The 14,076-nt window shown below is 33.8% G+C and overlaps 1 protein-coding gene across 4 annotated transcripts in view; it reads right to left on the minus strand.

The window, feature by feature from the left end:
* The window catches only part of CDK13 (cyclin dependent kinase 13), a gene marked incomplete at its 5' end in the record, with an annotated part of 96,120 nt that overhangs the window by 30,274 nt on the left and 51,770 nt on the right, over positions 1 to 14,076 (minus strand). For all 4 annotated transcript variants that reach the window (XM_084896413.1, XM_084896411.1, XM_084896412.1 and 1 more), the window contains 4 exons: positions 239 to 316; positions 410 to 511; positions 11,674 to 11,730; positions 12,566 to 12,755. In XM_084896413.1, the coding sequence (XP_084752539.1) occupies positions 239 to 316; positions 410 to 511; positions 11,674 to 11,730; positions 12,566 to 12,755 (427 nt within the window). The remainder of the gene's footprint in view (positions 1 to 238; positions 317 to 409; positions 512 to 11,673; positions 11,731 to 12,565; positions 12,756 to 14,076) is intronic.

Below are 14,076 nucleotides of genomic sequence, written 5' to 3' on the forward strand. Positions count from 1 at the left end.
CTACTTCAAGCCCTGTGATTTAATCACACACACACACAAAAGATTTAGGGACTTTAAGATCCTTAATTTTACTAGATCAAGTATCAAAGTGCCTGCGATCTAGTTTCTCGATCATTCAGCAGTCATTAGAGCCTTCAAGATTACCAAGCTATTCTCCTTCTGAAAACACATTCTGATTTTAAATATCCTACAGAGTGTAACCACCTCCACTCAGCAAATATTACAATCATGAGCTTACCTTATTAATTCTAGTTGTGCAAGTTCCTGATTTGCTTGAAATATGGGTTTTTTAGTGAAGAGTTCACCAAGGATACATCTAATGGAAAAAATAGCCATCATTAGCAAATGATATGGATTTTACTTAACAAGGGTTTCAAGTAAATTAAACCAATCAATAAGCCTATCTTACCCACAGCTCCACACATCAATCGCCGGTGTATACCGTTCTTCTCCCAACAGTAGTTCAGGTGGACGGTACCATAAAGTGATGACCTTGTTAGTGTACGGCCGACTAAAACAAAAAAAACAAGCAAAAAAAAAAAAACCACACCAACTTTTTAGATCTGTTAGAATAAGAGAAATTCTCCTAAGAAATATTAGTTTGGCTGCTAAAAAAACAAAACTCTAAAATCCTAACTAAAATCACTTTCATATGCCTACTAAATATAGCCAAATATATGATTATAAAATATACGAGAGCAAAGTGATTAACTAAAAAATTCCCTTAATATATAAAAATAAAAATTGCCTGTTTTTAATGGTAATGTGGCCAAAAGAAAGGTCTTTTTATCAACTCCACTGCTCAGTACTGCTTTTCCTTTCTATAATAATGTTTAAAGAGATTAACTGGCTTAAAGGGAGTTGATTTTAACCAAATCCGGCAAATTACTAATATATAGCAAGATAGTTTCAACTGGAACACCTAACAAAAGTTTTCAACGTAACTCTGGCAATCTTTCATTGGTTTCAGTCCACTTCAGTATGTGAGCAGAAAGTACAGAAATGTAGACTGTAGTGCTGAGGTCTGTGCTGCAAAAATCACTGGCAACAGATATGATATTTTGTAAGATGATTCCTTTGTCACCTTCATACATACAACATACATACACACACACACACACACACACACACACATATATAAACACACACACTCACACACACACACACACACACACACACACACACACACACACATATATACTGCTACCTCTTTATCATAGAAAAGATTATCTAGTTGCAATAGGGACAAGTTTTACCACCACAGTACAAATTATCTGGCAAAATGTTTTCAATCCCTAGAGATTGGTCATATTCTACTGATTTACATGATTAAAGAGTGTCTGAAGAAATTAGAGGTGGTTCTTTCACTGATCATTTTTAGGATATATACTTCAGGGTGTTCATCCGTGTTTAGATCAATTCTAAACCTCATTCTGGATATCATCTGAATCACAAGAATGCCAAAGCCATCTCAAAGGAAATGCCCCATTAAGGCTGTACTCCACCTGAGGTTGGCTTAGCCCTGGACAGTTTTGGGAATAGGAAAAGGAGTAAAAGCCTAATATGCTAAGTGTCTGGTCAACAGGTCGACCGTTCAACCAATCAAAGCATAATATGCTAATGAATGCTAAGGTCACCCAACTGCTCCCTATGATGTGCACTGACCACCAGGGGGCAAATGCTCCAACCAGTAGGTTAGCTTGCTGCTGGCGTACAGCCTATCGGGACTGAGCAAAAGGGCCAGACACCATGGAGATCTCCCGCAGTCCCTCCCCGGCTGGCCAACCTCCAACACCCCTCCCTGGCCCTGATCATGCACTGTTGGGATCCCTCAGCCTGGCCTGCACCCTCTCACAATCCAGGACTACTTGGGAGATGTCAGAAAGCCGGTTTCAGCCCAATCCTGCAGGCCAGGTTGAGGGACCCCACTAGTGCACAAATTCATGCACAGGGGCTCTAGTATAATTTACAAAGTGATTTCCTCTTGCTAATCAGAGGTCTGAAGTTCCAGATAGCATAAGACCTCAGCAGCCTGCACCCAGCCAAATTTCTCCAAATAATTTCAACACTTGTGCTATATGCCATCAATCTGGGCATCACAGCATTATCACAGGCAGGATTATAGTAACAGTGTGCCAGAGCAGGAAAAAAGATTGGCCTTGGTATAAATTATAAAAATAAGGAATATAGTATAAGAAGTATATGTTCAATAGCAAATTAGAGTTTGACTTTTCTAACATTATTAAAGTTCTTTTTTTTTTTTTTTTAGTGATTTTTGTTTGTTTACCAGAATCACTTATTTTCACTTAAGGACTTTTAAATTCTAGATACTAAATTTGTATCACACTACAATAATTACTAGTAAGCTGGACTTAATCATTCTTTAAAAATATGTTTATCTCCATTATAAATTTGAAATTCCTTTCCTATTTTTCTCATTCAAATCCTATACCTCTTTCAAGGCACAGTGAAAGACCCATCTCCATAACGACTAATTTCTGTTTACAATAGGTTAATTTTCACATTCTGAAATTTGTATCACACTACTATATTAGACACTCTTATTTTAAGTTTTTACCTTCTTAAGAGTCAAAAGACCCCAGAGACCACTCTTTTTTTTTTAAATAATAATAATAATACCTGCTCAGTGTAGTTATATTTTAAATATATATTTTTATTGATTTCAAAGAGGAAGGAAGAGGAAGAGAGAGCTATAAACATCAATGATGAGAGAGAATCATTGACTGGCTGCCTCCTCCATGTCCCCTACTAGAGATCGAGCCCATAACCTGGGCATGTGCCCTTGGCTGAAATTGAACCTGTGACCTTTCAGTCCACATGCTGATGCTCTATCCATTGAACCAAATGAGCTAGGGCCCAGAGACCATTCTTTACTATGAACCCCACACTCAAAGCCTGAACAATGCTGATATAGGGTAGACACCTTAATGATTAGAGCCTGCAACTTTGGGTTACATACATGAATTAGCGAGCTGTGTGAAAGAATAAAGCTTGTGAAAATTATGGAGACTAGTTGTCTAAAACATTTCAAGCAACTATAAGTATATGAAACCCATGCTCTTATTACTAAAGTGTACCAAGATATCTATAGTAAAGAAAATGTTGAAATTAATATAAATCTATCTGTAAATAGTAAATCTTTTTATGTTTAAATGTAGCCTACTCCATTATGGCCAAAAAAAAAAAAAAAAGACAATTTAATCTGGTTAAATTACAATTAAATCAGTAATCTAAATGAGAAAGTCCCATTATTTGTCGTTATTCATGGTATGAGTGATCTTTTATATTACCATGGTTCCAACAGTGTCCAGTCTCTCCCAGATATCCTCTTCATTATCTATAATTCCCAAAGCTACCTGCACTAATCTATACCAGAAGCATCCTCCAGATCAGGATAACCTTTTTACAAATCAAAATTAATGAAAGTTACTATGAATGTATCTTGAATTTAAGGATATATAAAAATATAAAGTTTAAAATATGGTCCCTGTTTTTAAAATAACTACAATTCTAGCTTGAGTGGAAATCAAAGAACATAAGTAATAAAATCAGTGCTAAGGTGACAATTTTATCATTAATATAATAATTCCACCCAGTACAAATATCGAAGAGGCAATACCTCTCTACCATTTAACCTATACATAGAGCTTTGGAGAAATTTACTTTTGTTTTTAATGGCAGTTTTATGAAAAAACACTAGATGGCGACATTGCCTTCCAAAAATGTTCTCAGGTTATTTTGATCAGTTAATTTTTAGAACCATAAAATGTTTTTCAATACCTTATAAATAAGGATTTTAGAGATTTTAAATCCTTCACCTTAAAGTTAAGAACAATGAGGTCTAGAGAGATTAAGTGACTTGCCCAATATTCCACAACTGGTTAAACAACAATGCCAGGACTAGAGCCTACAGGTTTTATGTTACTCGCATTAAAAAAGTAAATGTGCTAAATTATAGTTTTTTCTATAGAAAATGAAATTAATTTCAACTTATATGGAAAGTACATACTTTTTTATATGGGACTTATAAAATGAAGATATATTCCATCATTTGGAAAAGCACTGGAGCAACTTAGTAAAATAAAAACTCAAAAGAGGGTCACAGGAAAAGTTGAGCTTAAAAAAGCTACTAAAAATAATTAATCAAATGTAGTAATTGGTGGGAACTTCTGTTCTTCAGATCTATATTTCCCAAAGGCAAATAAAATAAAATATGAATAACTAATGTTCAAAATGAGAAAATGATTCTTTGAGTTTTTAAAGGAATTGTTTTCCTTCTCATTTTACAATAGGCTTGTAAGGATATGAACTTCCCTCTCAAAACTGCTTTTGCTGTGTCCCATAGATTTTGGATTGTTGTGTTTTCATTGTCATTTGTTTCCAGGATGTTTTTAATTTCTTCCTTGATTTCTCTGGTAACCCAGTCCTTGTTTAATAGCATGCTGTTTAGTCTCCATGTGTCTGATTTCTTTGGATTATTTTTATTGTAGTTAATTTCCAGTTTTATGCCATTATGGTCTGAGAAGATGCTTGATATGATTTCTATCTTCTTGAATTTGAAGAGACTTTGCCTATGTCCCAAAATGTGGTCGATCTTTGAGAATGTCCCATGTGCATTTGAGATCCTTCTCATTTTAATCTAGTAATTATTTTTTTTTCTTATATTGCAGTTCAGACAGCATAAATCCATCTTGTTCACACCCACTCAATGTTCAATTTTTCCATATTAGCTGTAACTTCATCCAGTTTTCCTCAAACTCAAAAAAGATACCCAAAACTACAAGAGTGAGAAGATGTGGTTGATGCTATTAGAGTGATAAGCTCAAATTTCTCTATTTTTAAACAAATAAACCCTACAGTAATTTCTTGAATCCTTTAGTTATTCTGTCTATTGCTAATTACTTAGAAAACATTTCAAAGTAATATTTCTTTGATTTGACATTTGAATGGATAGGAATTATGGTCAAGCCCTTTCTGTTTATAATTTAAAAAAATATATGAATGAAAAATCATTTGCTATATGTTTAGTTCAATATCCAGAAAACTTGGGACAACACAATATAATCTGTTAAAGGCAGGTTTCAGTATGTTAGAAATCAGTTATGTTATTAAACTTTACTGGAACTATTTTTATCTCAAAATCATCCCATTAAAATAATCCTACTTCTCTGATTTTTAAAATTGAAATTATTCAAATTTGAAAAAGGTAAGTTTTAAAGGAATACATGAACTCCTAAAGGATATATTTACTTATGAGACAAAATTAAATACCAAAATTTTACCTTACAAATTTGTAAGCAGAAAAATTCAGTATACATTATATAAAAATGCAAAGATTTTAAAATTTCCTACTTTTCTAAGCTCAAAATTCCCATATTACTTCAGCAGGGGAATAAGGAACATGGCTCAGTGAACATACCACGCCCACGGCACAGCCAACATTACATTTTAAAAGTTTTGATAGATAAAATTTGGCTTTAAAATTAGATTTCCTGCCCTAATTGGTTTGGCTCAGTGGATATAGTGTCGGCCTGTGGACTGAGGGGTCCCAGGTTTTCTAGTCAAGGGCATGTTCCTTAGTTGCAGGCACATTTCCCATAGGGGGTGTACAGGCGGCAGCTGATTGATGTTTTTCTCTCGTAGATATTTCTAACTCTCTATCCCTCTCCCTTCCTCTCTGTAAAAAATCAATGAAATATATTTTTTCAGAAATCACATTTCCTGGAACATATCTATTCTAATGTGAATAATTATCTGCATAAAAAGAAACTGAGATGAGAAATGGTAATTTAGCTGCTCTCCATCTATACTGGCACCTAACATATAAACAAAAAAAGTGAATTTATATTCAAGTATGACAGACACATACTGTATTATGAAAGAATGATCCAATTACAGTGAAATCTCAACCAGCTAAGCAGATAGACGCCTTAATTAAGTAGAATATCCCCTAAAGAACAGGCACTGAAATTTAGTCATTCAAAAAACATACTTCAAGTGAAGTGTTGGATTAAGTACACATTTGGACCAATTTATTTTTTTCCCTTCAATTTCTACCATGAGGCACTATTATATCTGAAGGAAAGAATAAAAAATTGGGAGTTGGAAACCCTGAACTCTATATATACTCTTAACTCTGCCAACAACTTATTTTTTTATATTTAAAGTCACTCAACCCTTTCTGGATCTGTTTTCTCAAATGCAAAATGAGGATTATACCTTTTAAGTTCTAGATTAATTTTAAATTTAAAATAAAAACCAACTGTACATTATTAAAATAAAATATTAATTAAAAGTGTAGTGGGTAAAACAAAAGCAAAAAAAAAGGCTCTGGCTAAAGTAGGTAGAGGGGACTGTAACCATGTTCACAATAACCCATCCACACCACAGTTTCTGAGGTTTTCATGGAACTCAAGTGGATCCAAAACACACTATTTAACAACCTCCTGAACAGTAAACAATGAAAATAACTTTAAGAATGATGTCATGGGCACTGCAAGATTAAAAAATAAACAGATTTTTTTCACTCTAAAAAATTCAAACAAAACGATTTTTTTTCAACTAATCCGAAACTTGCAAAAACTCAGTGAAAGTAAATACCAATTTTTAAGAATTCTAATGAACTAGTATTTCATTATATTAAATATAGTTACACTGAAGAAATTACAGAGTTGCCATACATAAAGAATGTTAGAATTAAATATGTATTTAAAAATAAATTATACTGTCTGAAAGGAAAGAAATGGGCTAAACTAGAGCATTATAAACTCAGTTAATTCCAGTTTGTTTATATAAAATAAACTACTTTGCAAAACATGTTTTATAATTCCATACTAGTTCTAATAAAACAACTCATATTTCACTACCACCAGGTATAAAAAGTACCAAAGCAGGATATACATGCCAACTTTCACCAGAGAAACTCGACACAAAAAAGTTACTAGTATACACTAAACTTCTTCACAAGTTTGCTTAAATAAAAGGCTCTGAGGAGCTTAAAACAAACAAATACAATTATAGATATAACTATAATTTTAAAAAAAGAAGTTCAAAGTAATAATTAAAACAAAATGTATAGGTTTAAACATGCAATATAAAAAGCACATACGAGGGTTTTCCATTAAAGACAAAAATTACAAATGACATTAAGTCTCAGTAAGTATAAATTTCTAAAATATTCCTAAATTCACTGAATTACAACTGCAATATCAAAAGGCTTCCTGAATAATCAATGGAAAACTCACAGGAGAACCCTGATACCCAAGGACCAAAGATGGAGACAACAGAAACTGGTAGGAGAGCCATGGGCACGAAAGAGCTAGATGGGCACCCACAGATGGCAACTGAAGCCCCAGAGAGATATCTCAGCTGTCGGGAGGTGTCACTGAGAACGCTGGGATCTAATCCTCAAGCTGAGCTCCCCAGCAGAGAGCACCAAACTAAGGAGGGTACTCACGCAACATTTAGCTATGAAAAGCATTGGGGTGCTGTCTGCCAGGGACACCCTCTTGAAGGGCCAAGACACAAAAATTCCCTGTGGAGCCACTCACCTTGTGCTCTGGCAGAGGGAGGCTGAAGTGGATTGGAGCTGTGAAACAACCCAGGACTGAGGACTGGGTGGAGTAGGGGTTAGAGCTCAGAAGGCAGACACCCCAAGTTTCCTGGGCTGAGTCATTCCCTCATACAGAGGAGGACATCTTTCCCACAAAGACATCTGCCTAGCCTGGGGGGAAGACAATCAACACACCCTATTGGAAAACACCTTGCCCTGAGGCTACTTAAGAGATTAACAATTAGCCTCCAGGCAGAAGAAACTGCCCCGCCCTGTTTAAAAAAACAAACAAAAAAAACTCTCTCTACACCTGAGGACAGTTGCCTGGGGGCAATTCAAGTCAGAATACTATCAGTCTTTAGCCAGTGTGTATGTAGACAGTCTGGAGGCTTTGCATCTTTGCCTGATCCAATTATTCAGAAACAGCCTTTAACAACTGTCTTGCACTAGAGATTGAGAGGTGTAGAGGATCTACCTAATACATAGTGACAAATCCAAAGAGACAACCAAAATGAGGAAACAAAGAAATAACCCCCAAATGAAAGAATTAGTGAATTCTCCAGAAGAAGAGATAACTGAAGCAGAGAGAAGAAATTTATCTGAAACAGAGTTCAGAGTAATGATGGTAAAAATGCTCAACAGTATGAAAAAAAGAAACAGTACCTATGGGAAAAAAATAGTCTGAGATAAAGAATGAGATAACACAAATAAAGAACACATTGGAAGGAATACACAGCAGATTAGGGGAAGCTGAGGATCAAATCAGTGAATTACAAGACAGAGTTGAAAATATCACTCAATTGGAGAACCAAAAAGAAAAAACAATTAAAAAACAGGAGGGCAGCTTAAGGCAACTGTGAGACAATGTGAAATGTAACAATATTAGAATAGTGGGTGTGCCAGAAGAGGCAGAAAGAGATAGAAAAGGTGTTTGAAGAAATAATGGTAAAAAACTTCCCTAACCTGATAAAGGAAAAAGTCACACAAGTTCAGGAGGCACAGAGAACCCCAAACAAGAACCCAAACAGACCCATACACAGATACATCGTAATTAAAATGCCAAAAATTAAAGACAAAAAGAATTTTAAAGGCAGCAAGAGAAAACTATTACCTACAAAGGAGTTCCCATAAGGCCGACACCTGATTTCTCATCATAAAATCTACAGGCCAGAAGAGAATAGCATGAAGTACTCAAGGTAATGGAAAGCAAAGATCGGAGACCAAAGTTACTACCATGTTTCCCCGAAAATAAGACATCCTCCGAAAATAAGACCTACTTACAGATTTCCTTCTGAGTGAAATATAAGGCATACCCCGAAAATAAGGCCCCCCTAGGCTAAACATGAGAGATTTGGTCCACTGATTCTGAAAGAAATGGAGTCACAAGAAATTCACCAGGAAATTCAGAAATTGGATTGTTATGATGATGTTCCAGAAGATTATGACCTGATTGTCATTGAATAAATGAGTAAATTCTTGATACTGTAGGATTCACAGTTTGCCTGGTTTTTGTAGACAACTACCGTACTACCCTACCGTATACAGGTAATAAATTTCCTTTATTTTCATTTAACAATAATGTGTACCGTATTCTTCATGGAAAAATAAGACATCCCCTGAAAAGAAGACCTAGCGCATGCATCTTTGGGAGCAAACATTAATATAAGACACTGTCTTATTTTCAGGGGAAAAGGGTATATCCAGCACAGCTATCATTCAAAATAGATGGTTCAAATAAAGACCTTCCCAGCAAAAAAAAAAAAAGAAAAAAAAAAAAACAAGGCTAAAGGAGTTCATCACCACCAAGCCAGCATTACAAGAAATGCTAAAGGGGTTGCTGTAAGGGATTGCTAAGAAGAAAACAGAGAGAGAAATCTAGCCATACAGAATTAAAATGGCTATTAATAAGTACCTCTCAATAATATTCTAAATTTAAATGGATTAAATGCTCCAGTAAAAAGGGGTAGGATAGTTGAATGGATACAAAAACTTGATGCTGTTTACAAGAGATCCACCTCAAAACAAAAGACACTCACAGGATGAAAGTAAAGAGATGGAAAAAAATTTTCCATGCAAATGGAAAAGAAAAAAAGCTGGAGTAGCAATATTCATATCGGACAAAATAAGACTTTAAAATGAAGGCCATCACAAGAGACAACAAAGGTCACTACATAATACTAAAGGGACCCATCCAACAAGAGGATATAACCCTGGTAAACATTTATTCACCCAATATAGGTGCACCTAAATATATAAAAGAAATTTCTAGAGGACTTTAATGGAGAGATTGACAACAATACAATCATAGTAGAAGACTTTAACACCCGTCTGACTTCCCAGGACAGATCTTCCAGACAAAAACCTAACAAGGAAAATAGACTCTAAAGGACACACTGGATCAGATAGATTCAATAGACATTTATAAAACATTTCACCCCAACACAGCAGAATATATATTCTTTTCAAGTGCACATGGATCATTCACAAAGATAGACCACGTTAGGACACAAAACAAATCTCTAAATAAATTCAAAAAGATTGAAATGATATTATACATCTTTCTCAGATCAAAGGAATGATATTAGAAATCAACTACAGTAAAAACCCCCCAAAACATTCCAATATTTGGAGGCTAAATAGCATGTTATTAAACAATGAATGGGTTATCAACAAGATAAAAAAAAAAATCAAAAACTTCCTGGAAATAAATGAAAATAAACACACAAATCTCTGGGACACAGCAAAAGCAGTCCTGAGAAGGAAGTTCATAGCACTACAGCCATACCTCAATAAAAACAAGAAAAATCAGCAATAAATTATTTAACTCTACAAATTAGAACTAGAAAGAGAACAAGAAAAGCCCAGAATAAATAGAAGGAAGGAAATTATAAAGATTATAATTAATAAGAAATAACATAGAGACTAAAAAACTATATAAAAAAAAAAAAATCAATGAAACCAAGAGCTGGTTCTTTGAAAGGATAAACAAAATCAATTAACCATTAGCCAGACTCATCAAGAAACAAATAAATAAAATCAGAAACAAAAGTGGGGAAGTAATCACAGACACCACAGAAATACAAAAGATTGTAAGAAAATACTATGTCGCCGAAACAGGTTTGGCTCAGTGGTAGAGCGTCGGTCTGCGGACTGAAAGGTCCCAGGTTCGATTCCGGTCAAGGGCATGTACCTGAGTTGCGGGCACATCCCCAGTAGGGGGTGTGCAAGAGGCAGCTGGTCGATGTTTCTCTCTCATCTACGTTTCTAGCTCTCTATATCTCTCCCTTCCTCTCTGTAAAAAAATCAATAAAATATATTTTTTCAAAAAGAAAGAAAATACTATGTCAAAATAATTATATGACAACAAGCTCGACAATGTGGATGAAATAGACAAATTCCTAGAAAAATTACAATATCCCAAAACTGATTCAGGAAGAAACAAAAAAATCTGAATAGGCCAATAACAACCGATGCAATAGAACAGTAATAAAAATAAATAAAAAAACTCCCAACAAACAAAAGCCCACGTCCGGACAGCTTCACAGGAGTTTATCCAAACATTCAAAGAATATATAGTAACACCTATACTCCAGAAACTATGTCAGAAAATTTAAGAGGAAGGAACACTTACAAACGCTTTTTATGAGGCCAGCATTATTCTAATTCCAAAACCAGATAAAGACACTATGAAAAAAGAGTGTTACAGGCCAATATCCCTGATGAAAATAGATGCTAAAATCAAACGAGCCAGGACTTCATGTAACATTTATTATATTTAAAATAATTTTTCTTGAAATAAAAAAAAAAAAACTGAAAAAAATTCCCAAGTTCAGTTAAGTTACATTTACAATGGCACATTTTAAAAGAAATTATATTTACCTCTGTATTAAAAACACTATTTTAAAATTGAGATAGGGTGTAAAATTCTGTAATTAAAATAGTAACTCAATTATGGTATACAGTTTTATCACCCCATTTATTAAACTACAAAAAAGTAAATTTCCTTTTTCTTAAAAAAACAACAACTATCAATAGGTATTCTTACACAGCTTCTAAAACTGGTCTCTGATGTCTATAATATTCATTTAAAGTTCTCTTACCTTTCTTCTGAGCTATACAATCGAGCGAGTCCAAAATCTGCAAGTTTTATCTGCCCTCTGGTGGAAGAAAACAAAATGAATAGAAGATATTATTCTATTTTGAAGTGATCATATAAAATCATGTTCTTAGAATAAAAAATATATAAACTTTAACTTTGATCACACTGCATTACTCAAGGTACTATAGGTATAGGAAAGTATATAAACTTGGGATAAAATAAGGTAAAAAATTTTTCTTTGGAGAAGTTCAGATAATACCACAATATTAGTACTATATTATTATTATTACTATTATTATAGTAGTATTAATATAACAGTATTTCAGCACTATTTAGTTGCTATTAGAAAAGTATACTTTAAAGAAAATTACACAAAATGAGGCAATTACTACTACTCAGTAATAAGACAAATTACTTGTTCAAGTCGATAATGTTCAAGATCTAAATCACATTGTTTTAAATTTAAATTGATTTTCCGGTTCTTAGAGGGGTGAGGTGCCTGAAACACTTTACACTAACTAAAATCAGGACCAGACATGCTTCACTTAAACTAACAAATCATACCAATTACAATAAACTTATTAGGAGTTCAGGTGCTATTAGTAAAATATTCAATATAAGCTGTGTGTGTGTGCGCGCGTGTATTCATCAAATATTTATATTATCAGCAAAGCTTCCAGTCAAAAGGAGGCTATTAGTAAAGTATTTGGAATAAAAAATTATATGCAAATTTTCAGCTGTGTGTGTTTAAGTGGGGGGAGGGGGAGGGCAAAGGAGGTTGGCAGCATAGCCCCTCAGTTGTTCAAGGGTCAACTGTAATCTAAATTTAAAATCCTAAACAAAATCAAGGTAAACACTATATAACATTCACTTTGAACATAGTTATGTCATACCTATTATTTAGAAGAATATTTGAACATTTAATATCCCTATGCAAAAAGTTCTTCTTATGACAATAATCCAGACCTTCCATGAGCTGTCTCATAAATGACTTTATGTGATTTTCATTAAAATGAACCAAGCCTGATTCCAGTAGTCCCATCAGATCATGGTCCATATATTCAAATACCAGATAAAATGCACCTAAGAACAAGAACAATTGAAACATTAAAGATTTTAATTCTTACAACTTTTCTATAGGTTCAAAAAATATTTTAATTCTATAGTGAAAACTAATCCTTTCCTTATCAATATCACTTTGATAATGTTCATCTTTCTCTCTGAATTTACTATCAATAAATACATCCCAAGGACACATTTAACCCAGTTTTTGTCTCGTAAACAAAACTCTTACTATATAATCATCCCTGTTGATTTTCACATAGCACAGTTTCTGGATATAATTAATGTAAAATAAATTCTTAACTGTTTTTACATATTGAACAAATTGTCTCTCAGCAAAGAGAATAAAATCACTGCAACTCAAAGACAATTTGAAGGTGGCAAAAGAGTTGTTTTTAATTTTAAAAAAATCTAAGCTCAGTTGGACTTTAGATGACTCCCTTTAAGCCTTCTATATATAATTTCATTCTATCTATATAGCACCAGAGCATTTGAAAGCATACAAATTACAACTTTATATTATAAAGCCAGCTTAATTCTATCAAAACATAACATAGCACATACACAACTGTACTTATGATATTCAAAAATCCTAAGTGAAACTTACATAAATTGAATCCAAAGCTGTATTAAAAAATATCCCAATTAAGTAGAGTTTAATTTAGGGATTCAAGAATGGAAAAGCGGATAAAATTTAATACATCTATTTGTCAAAAGAAAAAATATAAATATGTCCAAAAAAGGCATCCGAAGAAAGTTTACAAACAGTTTCTAATTAAAAAACAAACTTAATGACTGTCTAAAAATCCAAAAGAATAAAAAGAAAGCTACAGAAAACCATACAAAAGGCAAACAACTTCATATATGTCAGCAACAATTCATTAGAAAACAAAATTTAAATGACTCCATAATAAAATAAAATAAATTGTATTACAAATGACTAGGAATAAATTTTAATAAGAATTAAACAAAAACCAGAGTACCAGCAAAAATGTTTCTGATGATAAACATTTGCTCTAACGGAAATTAATATGACTTATTATACTATTAGAACAAGATAGAATAGTGTAATATACTGAGTGGCCAGATTATTGTGATCTCTGAATGCATAATAATCTGGGCAGAGAGAAAGAGAGAGAGAGAGAGAGAGAATATGTGTGTGTGTGTGTGTGTGTGTGTGTGTGTGTGTGTTTTAGAGGCTCAGTGCATGAATTTGTGCATGGGTGGGGTCCAGCCAGCCTGGCCAGGGGAAGGGGACATGGGCGGTTTTTGACCAGCCTACCTGCTGGTTGAACTCCTGGTAGAGGGGACAATTTTAATATTAGCCTTTTATTATATAGGA

This window comes from Pipistrellus hanaki, assembly GCF_964339955.1.
Source record: "Pipistrellus hanaki genome assembly, chromosome: 10".
NCBI lineage: Eukaryota > Metazoa > Chordata > Mammalia > Chiroptera > Vespertilionidae > Pipistrellus > Pipistrellus hanaki.